At 40.1% G+C, this 16832-nt stretch overlaps 1 protein-coding gene across 3 annotated transcripts; it reads right to left on the reverse strand.

Moving 5' to 3' along the window:
• Positions 1-6099: 6099 nt before the first annotated feature.
• On the reverse strand, positions 6100-16282 carry LOC117467738 (glycogenin-1-like). Of its 3 annotated transcripts, none has more exons than XM_034111575.2 (7): positions 16143-16282; positions 11939-12074; positions 11664-11838; positions 11107-11269; positions 10060-10186; positions 9292-9544; positions 6100-6594 (listed from the first exon to the last, which is right to left on the reverse strand). In XM_034111575.2, exons 1-7 carry the CDS (start codon positions 16267-16269, stop codon positions 6433-6435), a joined length of 1143 nt encoding a protein of 380 aa, XP_033967466.1. In that variant the 5' UTR covers positions 16270-16282; the 3' UTR covers positions 6100-6432. The 3 variants fall into 3 exon arrangements, with proteins under 3 accessions (XP_033967466.1, XP_033967465.1, XP_033967467.1); XM_034111574.2 differs by having other exon boundaries at positions 11939-12077; XM_034111576.2 differs by lacking the exon at positions 16143-16282 and adding an exon at positions 12944-13251.
• Between the last annotated feature and the right edge of the window lie 550 nt (positions 16283-16832).

The raw sequence follows: 16832 nt of genomic DNA on the forward strand, positions 1-16832 counted from the left end.
AAAAATAACCGGAAACAGACGTAGGCCTATAAGGGACATTTCGAGCATCATTGCGATTGTCAACATTTCTGAGTTTAGGATGGCCGAAGACACTACACTACCCAGAATCCCCAGCTATCGTTTAGGACTACAGTCCCGTAAGGTTACGCAGAGCGTCAAACAGCTGTTTGAAATGGAACGAAACCAGCCAGACTATCCAAAACTGGAATCGAACGCCCCCCCAGAACTACACATGCTGGCTATTGTGTTTCGCAAAATGTTCTATGAGACGTCTCTACTGAACGTTTTCGTTTTTCCCACAATTAGAAGTTGCCATTATTAAACACATTGGTGTTATCAAATGTAAAACATATAATTAATAAATGGGTGAAAATCGCTTGTGTCCATAATGCGCAGCATTAATATATATACCCACATGACAGCTAATTGTTACTTTGTAATTCTACTCCACGACAATTCAGAGGTTAACCTGGTATTTTTACTCCACTGCATTTATTTGAGTTACTTTGCAGATTCTGATTAATTATGTGAAATATAAACAACCCTTAAATCAGACTTTAGTTACACCTGAGTAAAATTCAGGTAAGGTGATTGTCAAGTGCCAACAATCAGGAGAGATATTTGATAGTTGGTGCTTGAGAAGACTAAACATGTATCTGCAATTGACATGAATGGAAACGAGTAATAAAGTATTACTCGTTATTCTCTACTAATAGTTAATTAAAGACTGTATATTATGGCTATTTTGCACATCCCTTTCAAGATTTTCAAAGGTTTATTGACATATCACACACAACTACGGTGTAGTTATGCAATGAATGAAACACTTGGGTCACAGGTTCCTCAACAGTGCATTACAAGACATCTATCAATATGTGTGTACCTCCACCATTAAACATATTCATATTCTGCACATTTCTTATTCTATCTACATACATAAGAGTATAATCCATATGTATAATATCAGTTAAAATAAGTGCTTCAACATAGTTAACATTGCAGGAAAGCAATATATTAGACGTTAAGTACTTTGTATTTATCTGTAGATAGATACCCCCAATGTTTTTTTCTTATTTAAAAGAAGACCTTAATCTGTTATTTAATGTTTAAATAAAGGTTAATTCGTTTTTCTGTTTTGCACCTCCTCCTATTAATATCTTTGTACATCCTGCACTAAACTGTTTTATTGTAGAGATCACTTATAGTATCTTCTTGATTTTTTATATTATATATTTCTATCACAGACCTTCTACTTTCCCCCTATGAAAGTATGTAGGCACTCTTCATATTTGTATTCAAATATTCAAATAATATTTGATGAAAAAAATATTAAGAGTACATTATTGTTTTTATGTGTTATATTATAACACGTAAAAACAATAATTCAATAACGTGCTTTAACCACTAGGCGGTGCACACAAGGTACACACAGCCATAATAACTTTGTATTATTAGTGTAGGACACGTTTTATTCATGCTTTCACATAATTGTACAGCATATTGCTATACTATTTCAGACTCAGTATTTACATTCTTACATTCAAAGAAAATCAGTAATAAACTACAGTCCTTTTATATCAGCTGTGCACCGTGGTGTAAATATAACCTATCTATGAATTAGATCAAATGTAAAAGTCAGCCGAATTAGTGTTGATACTGCAAGGAGACGTATTGTGTGAAGAGAAATTGAAGATGTTGTTTAATTGTTGAATATATTTATGATCCACGTCAAGTATTCCGTTTCGGCGGCATTTTCTCAGTTTTTCCAAAGGTCTTCTCATCAGGGCGCTATAAATAAAGAACTACGGCAGATCTGTAATATACAATGCAGCCGAACCGTGTATTACAATGCCGTTATGTGATGACTTTCAAAGAGAAAAGCAAGAACACTCGGAACGTATTATTTTATTCTTTTAAAATGTTTTCCGGATTTCATATCATATAAACACCAAATCCCAGCATGCATTGCGGCTAAAACATCCAATAAGCGAGCTTAAAACCATAGCTGAGGATCTTGGGTAATCGCTCGAAATGCCTACGTCTGTTTCCGGTTATTTTTATTTTGAAATTCAGTTCCTGACGGACGCCAAAAAAGCCCGAGATTATGGAATTAAACCAATAAATAAAAGCAAGGATAATTGAGTGTTATTGGTGAGTAAATAACAGTGTGTTATTTTGAAAAGAATAACAAATTAGAAGGAAAAAAAGATTTAAAAAATACAGATTTCAGTATCCTGAGGCTCTGAGCCCCATTTATTTTCCTCACAGACGGCAACAAAAGTCCGAAATGATACGATTTCAAATAAAAGCAATAACTGTGGCTTGATATTGAGTAAGAACATTTTTTTATGAACCACACATCTTCCGGTCATCCTCGACCCGACCGGAGAAAAAGACGTGCTGCAGGCAGTAGAAATACATTGCTTTTAAAATCGTGCTGTGCAACACGAAAAAAAGGGGCAAATCGTGTTGGTGAACACGAATCAATAGATTAAAAATCGTGTTGGTGAACACGAAATGCCGTGAGATTTGGGTTGCAATGTAATAAAAAAATGCATGCGGGTCATTTTTGACCCACTTTGTGGAAGCTTGGGGTAGAAATACAAAAACTACAATTTCTTAAAATGTAAATTTAAAATGTGAATGGCATGATATCCAAAACATGTTTTTTGAGGAATAGCTGGAATATGAAATGATACAAAAATGTAATTACAAAGATACTTCAATTCACCTCACTGGGTCAAAGAAAGACCCACTTATGCATCTAAGGGTTAAGTAACCAAACAAGCGATATAAAGATGGCATATAAAGAAGAACAAATCTCGAAAAAAGTGCTGCAGGCCATTTTTTGTGAGCCAACTCCAGCTCTCTCGACAAAAACATCAAGATATCGAATATATTGTGGATAATTGCATTGAATAACCCTGCAGCAAAAAAAAGTTCATAATACTTACACGTTTATTCCAGCAAGAGAATATTCCCAAATTAATAATTATGATTGTTAGCATGAGTGAAATTGGCAGAAGTAAAAAGCTGATTTCATATAAAATGAGGCCACAGTTTTTGACAGTTTTAGCGTGATGACATTTGATTTTCCCACACTATGAAATCTCATTAAACACCTCGTTCCCAACAGCGTTTTATAGGACACATAAAAGCCTAAAAAAAATGTTGTGAGGTATTTACTAACGTATTTCATGTCTGAAAATGTAGATATCTCTTAAGCTTGTGTTAGCCATTGACTATAACTTTATGTATCAAATCAAAAATCCACTGACTTCGAGAAGAAGGAACCTAAAGGGCAGAAATCCTGGTTTCAGTCATTCCTGCAGTTCTCTAAATGTATTCAATATTCTATAAGTTATGAAAAAAGACACTTGTGACAGGAGTTATGGATAAAATGTGATTCTCCATCAGTTCTTTATTAGCGCTTGAACAGGGATGTACAGTTACTGGATGGGGAACAGGACAGGTCTGCTTTTACTACGATTTGATCCGCGTCCACACTCATGCATATTGAGGATTTACCAGGTTGACAAGCTTGGAAAAAATCACATTTTGATTTGTATCTCAACCTTGCCAGCTTCCTGTAGGAGTGTAATGGAGTGAGGAGAGTAATATTATTAATGTGCGGAGCTTCTGGGATTGGTTTCTTCGAGGAACAGCTGGAGTGAAGTAAGGAGGGACTCTGCACGTGGTGTGCTACTAGCAGCAGTTACAGTAAATTAGGTTTTGTAAACAGTGGCAATAAGGCAGCTGGCAACACTACAGACAGGAAGTGGTTACAATTATGGGCCATGAGATACCGACGAGGGGTCTGCCGAGGATATAACACAGATGTCTGGGGAGCGCACTATTGTTAAATCCCACACAAATAAATACGAAACTATCCCTGAAGGATGTGTGTGGAAGTACTTCATTACTGAGCTGCCATGCAACACAACTGGACTTTTTTTAAATACACAACCAGACGATACAAAGCTGACGACACAGGGAGCTGGTGAGTGTCAGAGGCTCAGAATTAGATGTACTCTGGTGAGGTGAACTCTGTCGGATTGAAGCGAGATTGACATGATTTGGGGGAAAGGGGGAGCTAGTTGCTGCATATCTGCTTCAAAGTGGGTTAGATAAAGAGACTTATTGCAAGAAAGGAGTTCAAAATCATCAACATTCCCTTCAACAGTAGGCTCTGTCTGCACTGTGTTTCTGCTGTTGCTTAACGTTCCCACAGGTTAGGAAGACAGACTGTGATCCATTACCAGATTCACGCTTACGCTTATTCGCTTTGCATAAATTGGATGAGAAGAATATACCACGATGGGAACACGGATGTTTTCTGCTTTGATTTCAGCCAATAAATAGTGTGATAAACCGAATAATAACTGTTATGCCGGATCAGTCCAACATAATGCAACGTGGTAGTGATCGATAACGTGTTTTAGGTTCATTTATTCATCCCGGGGAGACATTTTGTTTTGCGACAGTTGTGCAATTTTAGAATAAAAGACATATTTACACACATTTGGAGAAACATAAGAAGTTGAAGTATTTGCAAAATGTGCAATAAAAGTCTTGAGCGTTTGTTGTTGCCGTGTAGACGGATATATCTGTGGGATTCTTAAGAAACAATTCAGTTTCTTTCTCCGTTAAGGTTTGAATACAGAGTGATGTAGTTAATGAAGTCACTCACACAGTGCTGAGCCCACAGATGAAGCCGGTTCCTAGCATTAGCTTAAAGGTCCTCTATTATACTGTTTTTCATCAATATATGATAAGTCTCAGGCTGCAGCCACACAAGGACGAAAATGGTCGTTTGCGTTACTGTTTAGTATCACATAGACCGTTCGGCCACACGAGGACGAAAACGGTCGTTTGCGTTACTGTTTAGTGTCATATAGACCGTTCGGCCACACGAGGACGACCGAATACGGCACTAAACGACTGAGGAAACGATAACGGGTCCCAAGGTGGATAGAACGGCATACGCAACGCTCTGGGGAGTCCAACGGCTCCGTGTGTACGCCCTATACGATCATTTTCTGATAATGATGAGGCAATAGCCCCGCCTCTCCCCACCTCTGCTGCTCACCCCGCGTCAAAGTAAACTGCACTGAATTCAGATTATTTATCTTTCTCTCGATATGGACCTAAACGCGAGTGAAGTCTAATCTGACAGGACGGAGACACGCAGCTCTGCTCACCTGCAGCTCCTCCCTCTGCAGCAAAACACACACTTCAAGTCAGATCGTCACCCTTAGCTATTTTAATTACCTCTCAAACTCCCTAAACTAGTTATAAATATGTTTATTTTTACAGTCGGCCGGGTCACTCATTACTGGATCAGCTGCTGCATGAGACAGACACTGATGCTGTCCGAAGAGAGGGAGGAAAAAGAGAGGCTCCGTGTATTTTATTATATAGAGTCGTTATTCATTTGTTTTAAAGCTCAATAAATAACAAAGACGACCTTTGACCGGCACTTTTATAATTTTGTCCGGAAGATTTAAACTTTAATACACGCTGACTGGCGAAAAACTCTGCCCGGTTCCCTCGGCCCCCACCGCGGAGAATAAACAGAAGGGCAACCATGACAACCATTCTCCTTCGCTGCTTTGGTGGAGGAAGTTACAGCGCCACCTACAGGCTCCTGCATATGTACTGCAGCTTCTCCAGCGGTTGGAGCTAAACGGAGCGGTCTCGTGTGGACAGACACTATCCGGATATCTATTGCGTGTGGACGGAAGCTTGTTTGCGATTGCGATTGCGTTTGCGTTAATCCTATGCGTTTAGCCGTTTTCGTCCTCGTGTGGCCGCAGCCTCAGATACAAAACATGTCTCTGAAGTGTTTGGCTCCAAACACCAAACAGATCATTGCAGCATTAGCCAATCACCTTGGTTGCTGATTGGCTAATGGTTACTCAAGCCAAAACATCGTTATGACATCATAAAGTGGCCAAAATCTGATCAGCTAATTTTCAGACAGGTTTTTATAGAAATGGATCAGGACAAAAAGAGAGAGAATATTTTTTCCTGAAACTTCCAGAATCTCTTTACACAGAGCGGACACATGTTGATGTAGAAAAGACATGAAGAAGTGGATGTTGAACAATAGGTGACCTTTAATAATTAGCATCTAAACATGCAAGTGGTTTCAATCTTCTCATCTAGCTCTCTGCGAGAAAGCGGCTGAGCATGTTTCCTGAAATATCAGACTTATTTTTGAGGGAAGAATGAATGGTGGAAGTGCATGGGAATTTTCACATTTCACACACACACACACACACACGCTGACAGGATGCAGAGAGTGAGGCTGGATGTTGCACACAGGCATTCATCCAGTCACCTGCCCTTCGAGCCCCTGTGATTGGCCGAGCAGTGCTTACATCTTCACCCACACACTCTCTCTGTCCGTCGTGCTCCATCCCCGGTGCCCTACTTCAGGAAGGAGTCAAGTTTTCGTTCGATGTTGACGAAGGAGTCGTCACCCATGTAGTCGATCTCGCCCGCTTCCCAACGCTGCTTCCTCTCATTTGATGAAAGCTTTGGGGGGGGTGGAGGTGCCGGGTGCTCCATCACATCCTGCTGAAGTGCTCCCTGCATGACGGACAGAGAATGAATGATTTAATTAAACAGGACTGCAGCAATACTCTAAGGACAGGTTTCCCAACACTCTGCCATGCTCAACTGACCGCGGTTTTCTAACCATAATCAGTTCATGGAGGCGTTTCGTCAGGGCGGTCGAAGTACAAACAAGACCTTTGACAACACTAAGATAAGAGTGGAATTTCTCAGATGATAAAAGCGTACTTAACATCTGGCTTTCAGTAGATCAATAGGTGAATACCAATATATAATGGCCATTACATAGGGAGAAAAGAGTCCGCAACAAAGTTCAACTATTTTAACAAATCCTGGATATTACTGACTTACTACCTACTGACTTACTACCTACTGACTTACTACCTACTGACTTACTCCTCCACATAGAAATACAATTAGTTTCAAAAGTGTATGGAGACACTTTAACTCCTGCAAGTAACATATTGGTAAACAGTGCACTTCCTCAACTCTGAACACACAGACACTTTTGCCACCTTAGCAGATAAATAAGTACTACTTAAATAGAGGTGGACTTAATATCTTGACGATGTGCACATGTTGAGAGCAACAACAAAACCTCCCTTATACACTTGCTGCTACAGCCCCAACTGGTCTATTATGACTGGTAACATGGGGGCTAATGTTAGTGAACTTCACAATGACATGAATTTGTAATATGAGTATCCCTCAGCTTCCGTCACGTTGCTTAATATTGCTGCCTTTTTTTGGTAAACTGACTTATTGCGCCGTTATTCCGTATTTACCACTCTTGGCCCGGCTTAAATCAAGTGTAAAGACCTTTATTTAAACACTAAAACACACGGCCAAAGCCACTGTTAGACTGGAGGACTTTCCCACGATGCGCTGGTATAAACTTGTCGGTGTGACACAAGATTCAAACAGTCAGTTTCAGGAAACTTCTGCAGGTTCTGACAAACCATTTTACTGCCGCCCTTGTTACGACAGACCGCCTGGTAACTTCCTGCTCCTCTGTGAAGTCGTGAATATTTGCTAGAGACCGAGCATCCTGCATGTTTCATCGACAACAGCGAGCTATTCATTCGTTCACGCCTCAACCGAGAGGCCTTGAAACACCAGCAGCAACACACGGGACTTTTGGCAACAGATCGGTGCCGAGGAATGTGGAACAAATCGACTGTTTCTTGCTTTTGTCGCAACCACAAGTAGCCAGTGTTTTCACTGTAAGCTCCAGTTAAAGGGGCGTCATCATGAGGCCCTTGGTGATAGGAACATTGAATGATAGATTTGCACATTTTGAAGATGCCAGAGAAAGCAGACTTCACTTGGTAATAACAGGTTTCACCACAGTCATAATTATGCAACAGGCGAAACACGCAATCACAGCCAGAATGCTCCTAGGTTTGGAAACATTCAGCCCCCACAGCCTACGACCGATCCCTCTCGCTGGAGTACAAATACTTCGTTACTGTACTTAAGTATATTTTTCTGGTATCAGTACTTTACTCCACTACTTCTTTTTCTATCGACTTTTTACTTCTTACATGTTGAACTCAAATACCTGTACTTTCTACTTCTTACATGTTGAACTCAAATACCAGTACTTTCTACTTCTCACATGTTGAACTCAAATACCTGTACTTTCTACTTCTTACATGTTGAACACAAATACCTGTACTTTCTACTTCTCACATGTTGAACTCAAATACCTGTACTTTCTACTTCTTACATGTTGAACACAAATACCTGTACTTTCTACTTCTCACATGTTGAACTCAAATACCTGTACTTTCTACTTCTCACATGTTGAACTCAAATACCTGTACTTTCTACTTCTCACATGTTGAACTCAAATACCTGTACTTTCTACTTCTTACATGTTGAACTCAAATACCTGTACTTTCTACTTCTTACATGTTGAACACAAATACCTGTACTTTCTACTTCTCACATGTTGAACTCAAATACCTGTACTTTCTACTTCTCACATGTTGAACTCAAATACCTGTACTTTCTACTTCTTACATGTTGAACTCAAATACCTGTACTTTCTACTTCTTACATGTTGAACTCAAATACCAGTACTTTCTACTTCTTACATGTTGAACACAAATACCTGTACTTTCTACTTCTTACATGTTGAACTCAAATACCTGTACTTTCTACTTCTTACATGTTGAACACAAATACCTGTACTTTCTACTTCTCACATGTTGAACTCAAATACCTGTACTTTCTACTTCTTACATGTTGAACTCAAATACCTGTACTTTCTACTTTTTACATTTTCCAAACAGCTGGTTCCTTTAGTCTGAATGTGTGTTTGGTGCGTGCTCATTATTATGTAGAGTCATTGCGTGCCTATTGGTTGGAACACGATCCGTGTATCCATCACTTCCTGGTCTTCTCTAAAGAAGAGGGACCAATGGAAACGTTGTCATGTTGCCGTTGTTCAGCATGGAAACATTCATTAGCTAACAATGACATTATTGTTCTCTTAATATAAAGGGAGGTCAGGTACTCTTTAAAGCAGCTGCTAGTTATGGGTACTTTTTACTGAAGTACATTTCAAAGCCCATACTTCGTTACTTTTACTTGAGTAAAGAAGTTTAGTCAGTACTTCTACCAGAGTATTTTCAAACACGAGTATCTGTACTGCTACTTAAAGTAAAGGATGTGTGTGCTTTTGCCATCTCTAGCTTTCTCACACACTTGAACATCACGTATCTCCTCGCTGCCCTCCACGAAGCCGCTCGTGAACGGAGAGTCTCCGTAGGCATGCTGCAGTAACGGCTGCACTGATTTGGCGTACAGCTGCCACCACAGGAGCAGGTAGTCTGGGTGCAGTTGGCACTGGTCAGCGGGCAGGGAGTGACCTCTGACCTCGCCCCTCTGGTTGTCATAGGAGTAGCTCCAGGGCTTCACCTTTCCCAGAAAGTGTACCACCTTGGCGTCGTGGCCGTACCTGTGAAAACACAACAGGCATTGTTTATTTTAGACGGCAGGGACGAGAGAGTCTTAGTGTTGTGAAACTTCATGTAGTGACTGCAAACCTATTCAAACTTTGTCTAAGAGAAAGACACATGCAGTACAGATTTTAACAGCAAGGAAACAAGGAATCCACTTTTTTTAATTATATTGTGGCAAAATGGGATTTGACCTTCCTAAGACACACACACACACACAACCTTTGAACTGACCTTGGATAAGCTTTAAGCCCCATAACACAAAAGCACCCTGAAGTTGCACAAGGCTGCACATGAACGTATGGAAATGTTCTGTGTGTGTGTGTGTGTGTGTGTGTGTGTGTGTGTGTGTGTGTGTGTGTGTGTGTGTGTGTGTGTGTGTGTGTGTGTGTGTGTGTGTGTGTGTGTGTGTGTGTGTGTGTGTGTGTGTGTGTGTGTGTGTGTGTGTGTGTGTGTGTGTGTGTGTGTGTGTGTGTGTGTGTGTGTGTGTGTGTGTGTGTGTGTGTGTACTGACTGTTTGAAAGCCGGCAGGTAGGAGTAGATGGAGATACTGCTGAGGTTGTAGATGAAGGGAAGGTGTTTGGAAATATCTTTCGTCGCCCAGCTGTTAAAGTAACTGTTGAGGACCCCCTGATCTCCCCCTGCAGACATGAAGACACACACACGCATTTAAAATGTTTCTGCTTGAGTTCAAAGACAGCTTGTTTGATTGATTTTCCGACTTGTGCAAATAGAAAAGGAATGCAGACAAAGCCTTGAGAGGATGGCAGGTCTATGTTACAGATGGCTGATCTATGTAAGAGGGGAGGAGGCAAGGAGAGGACAAGGTCACACCAGGTCAGATTGAAATGAGGACATACTATACTATACTATACGTTTGTGTGGGAAGAGAAAGGGAGAAAATGTTATGCATTCTTTAGAAACAAATATTTATTTTCTCAGTACAAATGGTTGAGGACACGCCTGCAGTTAACCGGTTCATGTTTACACTGCCGAAATAAAACTAGGGCTTATAAAACTGGAATATATCAGAGTTTGCTACGTTTCAAGTCTTTGCACTCACGGCCCAAATCAAGGCGGACAAGTCCTAAACTGGGAGTGTTCTGTCCTATGCAAGTTTAGGTTATTTTTTTTTCATTACTACAATTTGTTGTTCACCATGTAGATCTTGTATGCTTCTAACTCAGTAACGTAACTCGTTGGGCTTTAAGGTTCTCTCCTGCAACTCGATTGAAATAATCGAAAGGACAGAGATTTAAAGTACTTAAACCTCGGGCTCGAAACAAACTATCAAATATCTATAAGTCAGAAGTTCACGTCCAAGGGAAGCCACGAGTTATCTATGTCAAATAGACTCGGGTCCTCACCAATGGAATAAAGTAATATACTCTTCAAATAAGCTCCGTCCAGCCTGTCACCCCCGCTCAGAGATACTGTTGCAGTCCAAGAGTATTTCCCTCGTGAGTTATCCTTCACATTGCTTACACTTGAATGCATTCCTCTCCTCTCTTCAGATTATGTTCTCGTATGCCCTTTTAGCAACGGAAAAAGAAACACTCACCGTCGAAGCTGCCGTTTTCACTGCAGAACGTGATCAGCTTCTCGTGCGTCTCATTGGACGGCGTGAAGACAAACACCCCGGAGTTGAAACAATCTGGCCAACCGGGATCCGGCGCTGCTGAGAACTCCTCTCTCTCGAAGAGTTCGTCTATATTTGACAGCACCTGCAAATATGAGGAGTTTCCTTCATCAATATTTCCACAGAAAATGCAGAAGTCCGGGACAGGTGTTTAAACTCGATGCCGGTTGTCATGCCGCTGAAAGATTATATCACTGCGAGGATATCTGATATACATCAATGTGCCGTGAATTGGATATGAAATGGTCCCTTGGTGTAAGAAAGACTGAAGCACTCTTTTGTGCACTAATCAATATTAAAATTAAATGCAAAGTTAATTATACGTCAAATCTATCTTAAAGACTCTTGAAAACATTGTCCTTAGTGATTGTAATTTATGTTTCCTTAATTCTTGTCAGGATCTGAAAAAAAGTCAGACTATTTAATTTGTTGTTGCTTCTTCTGTACGCTCTCTGCTATTGTCAGCTTGGTTTTCTTACCATTGTGTCTGCGTCCATGAACACACACTTGCTGTAGTGTGTGAGGGTCCAGCAGTGCAGTTTTGTGAACGTGACTCCCAGGTCCGGACGTTTCATCAGGGACAGATGAGCCGCATCGCCCGAGTCCAAGACGTCCACCACACGCACCTCGTCAAAAACGGTTCCTAGTACATCTCTACAACACAGAAGGGGAGATTTGTGTCAGTCGGGTATTCCCATTTGACCGTTTTTCACCAAACTTCAGCCGTGTGTGTGTGTGTGTGTGTGTGTGTTACCTGCAAGGTTCTGCAACATGCGGCCCGATGAGAGCGACCAGCTTCTTGGTTGTGTTGTGGTTTCGTAACGACTGGCCGAGAACCATCGCTCCTTTGGCGTAGTTATCTGTTGTGGCCAGCGTCACAAAAGCTTGGTCTGCTTGGACACACACACACACACACACACACACACACACACACACACACACACACACACACACACACACACACACACACACACACACACACACACACACACACACACACACACACACACACACACACACACACACACACACACACACACACACACACACACACACACACACACACACACACACACACACACACACACACACACACACACACACACACACACACACACACACACACACACACACTACTTTAAAGGAATAACTACTAACCACTCTCATGGATTATTTTTAAGTTCAGTTCAAATGAATATCTTCTAGGAAATGCAGTTTACTCGGATTATCAAGGAGCCAAATGTGATCATATGTTGCAGAACAGAAACCTCAGTAATCAGTAAAAGGTTGTTTGGCATTTTGGGTGAAAATATGGGTTTACAACGGCCTCATAACTCGAAGGGGAAACATTTCTGGATGGTTTGCAAAAGCATGAAAACCACTCAATTCCACAGCAGACTATTTATAACATCTTCTCCCATAAGAGGGAATACAGCCACACGTTATTGTTCACATGGACAGATTAGATACGATGGACAAACCCCAGTTAAGTTAGAAATGTCTCTGTTTTGATAACCTCGAAAGATAATGTCTGTGTTGTTCACACAGGCCTGTTGCAGCGAGCGTTGAGCATTTCAACTTGGTATTAAAGTAGGTCGACTTCCCTCAGACAGGAATAGCAGAAAGCTAAATGTCGTTTACTTTCCACCACAGACTTCCTGCTCAAACCATCAGTGCCTAATCTGACAGCAAACTGCGTGAAATCAGCGCTCTTTTCTCCGCGTTCTCGTCCAGAACAAACATGAACCGTGACACTCACCGTCTCATTCTGTCCTCAGGAATTCCTTCGTCTGGCCTATTGTATGAAGTCCAGTGTCTGATGCGTCCCCCATGCATAAATTAAGAACAACAGGGGGCACTCTGTGTTTCTGCTCCACTGAGAGTTGGCCCAGAGCCAGCAGATAGTGTAGTATTCATCGAGCTGAATGTGTTTGCAGTCGGGGGCTTCCGGGAAACCTAATCTGAGACGCACGGTTGCTAGGGTCTGTTTGGAGGAACTATAAACTATCAAAAGGCCAAACGGGAAACATGTCGAGTTCCCACAGAGTCGTCTGAGGCTACCATATGACCTACTGGGTCTGATGCCTTTTAAAATCACAAGGACAGATCTTTTTAAGTAAGATATTGTTTGTTTAAATTGTTAAAAATATTGTTATCTAGCATGAGTGCACCAATATAAAATACAATGGAGTATTTAACGAACAATATGGGACATTTATATCCAGTATATTCTATTTTATGTGTCAAATGTATTACTGTGTGCTTAGAGATTGAATGGTAACATTCACATTGTTTCCTGTATGTAACTTAATCTTAATATGATGCCAATGTAGTACTCGTACTAGTTACTGTTATACATCCTTTAGTAGAGCAAACCGTTTCTTTTCATCATTATACTTTTGTTAGGGATGTCTTTAATAGTAAGACTGTAAGAGGTGTGACACCAGAGCCTTTTATTTGTAATGTAAAAAAAACAAAAACCTCAAGGCCACGCACTGTGGCGCACGTCCACACTGAGAAACAACACGTCAAGTTACTTTAAGGACCTCCCATTAACCCAGGAAGTTAAAGGGTATACTTTACAAAATAAAACCAAAAGTGAGATATGGGTTTAATTGTTAAAAGTAGTTTATCAAGTTGTCAATTTGAAAAAAGTGAATAATAGCATTTCCCCAAAGTTAAATCATTCATTTGGTTCGACCAACTACTCAAAATATATAATAAATATTTCATTTACTACCATAAGTTGCAGTAACAGCAATACATTTAATTGAAATAATTTTGAATGTAAATTCCAAATGTAGTGTTTATCCTACAACCAGTTTGACTTACTGATGATAAATGACAGTAAAATGATTGCAGATGACTTTCTTGACGGTAGACTATTTAATGCATCCGCTAATCCTTTAAAACACACAGGTTTTTTTTTCTTAAGTTAAGTTTTTTTATTTCAGAGCCGATTGTGTAACAACGCAGAGGTCACTTTAAAGGAATAATGCAACATTTAGGGAGATTAGATTATCTGCTTTCTTGTGAGTGATTCGATCAGTTAAAATGTATTTCACTCATAGTACGCTCTGCATCAGCCAAACGACTCGCTGCACCCTCGCTGCGAGGGGGACCCAAGTTCCCATCAGCAGAAACACGTGGGTTTGCTATCCTGGCTCCAAGATGGTGGAATGAGCTCCCATTGACATCAGGGCGGCAGAAAGCTTACACACCTTCCGGCGCAGACTGAAAACTCATCTCTTTCGACTCCACGTCGAGCGATAGAACGATTAACAAAGCACTTATATACTAATAAAGGACTGGTTTATCTAAAGCCAGTTGAGTAGCACTTGAAATGCTTGGCTCTATGAAACCTGATGTTACTTATATGATTCTGTTTTCTTCAAGGTTGTGTCTTCCTGGTCGAATGTACTTATTGTAAGTCGCTTTGGATAAAAGCGTCAACTAAATGCAATGTAATGTAATGTAGTAGCCTAGTGTGCTGAAGATATGAAGCTGCATACTGCTGCTGTTCTGTCTTGATTAGCTAATCGGCTAAAATGTCAATGGAGAAATCATCAATGTTGGTGATGCAATGCGGGCCTACATCATTTCCACCTTCCCACAACCTGACAGGCAGTTTCAAAATCTACACTTCCACTCTCTGAGTTTAACTCAACATCAGATCTAGTTCAATGATGATATTAGTTATAATAAATGTTGGTGATGTTAAAGAAATTAAAGATATGATTGAGATACTTTAAGTGACAGGACTGGCACGTGTATACTCCTGCTTTTACATCTGCAAGTATCAAGTGGTGTAAAGTAACTATAAGTACATTTACTCAACTACTGTGTTTAAGTTCAAATTTGAGGTACTTCTACTTTACTTGAGTATTTCCACTACTTTGTACTTCTACTCCACTACAATTCAGAGGTACATGGTGTACTTTTACTCCACTACATGTATTTAATACCTTTAGTTACTTCACAGATTTTGATGAATGATGTGAAATCTAATCAAGTGTTAAATCAGACTTTAGTTCCACCTGGAGTAAATCCACAAGCTACCCTGCAGTCTACAAAGTCATTCAAACTAGCTGTACCTTCACCAGCTTTGAGAACACTTTCATGATCAATCAATATAAAACATATATATATATATTATTCTGAAATGGACCAATCTGCACAACGACTACTTTTACTGTCGCTACTTTCACTATATTTTGATGATAATACTTTTCTACTTTTACTTGAGTAACATTTTGAATGCAGGACTTTTACTTGTAACAGAGTATTCCTACACTCTGGTACTTCTACTTTCACTCAAGTACAATATCTGATACAACCTCTGAGGTATCTTTTATAACCAAGGTTTAAGGATTGCTATATGAAATATGGCTATACATGTGTTAAATAAAAAATCTATCTGATTATTTAAACCCTCAAATCGTGATTTCAGTAGTGGTTAGGCAATATTCAAAATTATAGAGCAAAGATGACAAACAATTACAAATATATAATTTAGAAAAGTATTGTATTTTCTTTCACTAGTCTTTACTATTACATTACAGCTTTTGGTTACTCAACATTAGTTGTATTTTCACTAGTAAACTGTAACCGGAAGTGTCGTTTTTATTGTCGACAGCTTTACTTAGGTCCAATCCGCAGCAGCAATTCATCATATAAAAAAGAAAAAAAAGTAAAATACCTTTTCAATGTCCGCAAGATATAACATTACAGCACTAATAATACAACTCATCGCCTCGTTTATGTCCGCGTGCCAGCAGCAGTGCCAGCAGCAGTGCATGCGCGTGACAGCAGGTGTTTACTGCAGCGTTTGATCTAAAATTCGCGATATTTCGGGAGAACCGGGCAGGATGCGCAACCCCGGTCCAGTCCCGGAAAACGGGCCGGGTTCCAGTGTCAGTTAGCGGCTGTGAGTGTCGCGGAGCCCCGGAGAATCTTACCCGACATGATTTGAGGAGGAGAGTCCGCCTTGGGGGTCGCGATGGAGGGTTTGTACTGCGAAGGGCAGAGGTTTAGCAGCTGGGAGCAGTCCAACACAGGAATTAAACCCCACATTTTCCGGGTCATGTGACCAGTGACAGTCGACACGCCCCCTGTGCGTAGAAATAAAACGTGTAGTGTCGATGATGATGATGATGAGACTGAAGTCATCCATCAGCAAAAATATAGACAATGCTCTTCAAAATAAAAGCAATGCATAGCAATAAAGGAACATACCATATTATTACATGGTAGCTTGGATGCATTAGTGTGTACATTAATGTTGCAGCTACTAAAGGTGGGGATCATTTCTAACTTACAAGAAAACAAGCATCATTTCATTTGTTAAATACTATGTTTTGATCATCTAAATCTGCAATGAGAAGGCCCTAGTCAGATAAATCTTGTGAAATATAAAAGAAACAACCAATTCCTCTGAAATGTATAGTGAAGTAGAAAGTAGTTTCAGTTTCAGAAGTACTCAAAGGTGTGGTGTAGTAAAGTAGAGCAATTGAATACATGTATATTATGTTGGAGTTACAGTCCTGAATGTTTCCACTTTAGTTTCAGATTATATGTAAACCAGTTATATTTCCTAAGAACCAAGCTCAGAAAGTGTTATCGTTATAGTGAAAAGTAATTTTTTATTA

This window comes from Pseudochaenichthys georgianus, chromosome 22 (genome assembly GCF_902827115.2).
Source record: "Pseudochaenichthys georgianus chromosome 22, fPseGeo1.2, whole genome shotgun sequence".
NCBI lineage: Eukaryota > Metazoa > Chordata > Actinopteri > Perciformes > Channichthyidae > Pseudochaenichthys > Pseudochaenichthys georgianus.

What these genes read in the sequence shown, in the direction of transcription:
- LOC117467738 (XM_034111574.2), bottom strand. Translation starts at nt 16,269, where the DNA reads ATGACCCGGAAAATGTGGGGTTTAATTCCTGTGTTGGACTGCTCCCAG. An exon ending in TACCTGCCGGCTTTCAAACA is followed by an intron (nt 9,545 to 10,059) that starts GTCAGTACACAC and finishes GTGTTTTCACAG; the next exon opens with GTACGGCCACGACGCCAAGG. An exon ending in AGGAGATACGTGATGTTCAA is followed by an intron (nt 6,595 to 9,291) that starts GTGTGTGAGAAA and finishes TCCGTCATGCAG; the next exon opens with GGAGCACTTCAGCAGGATGT.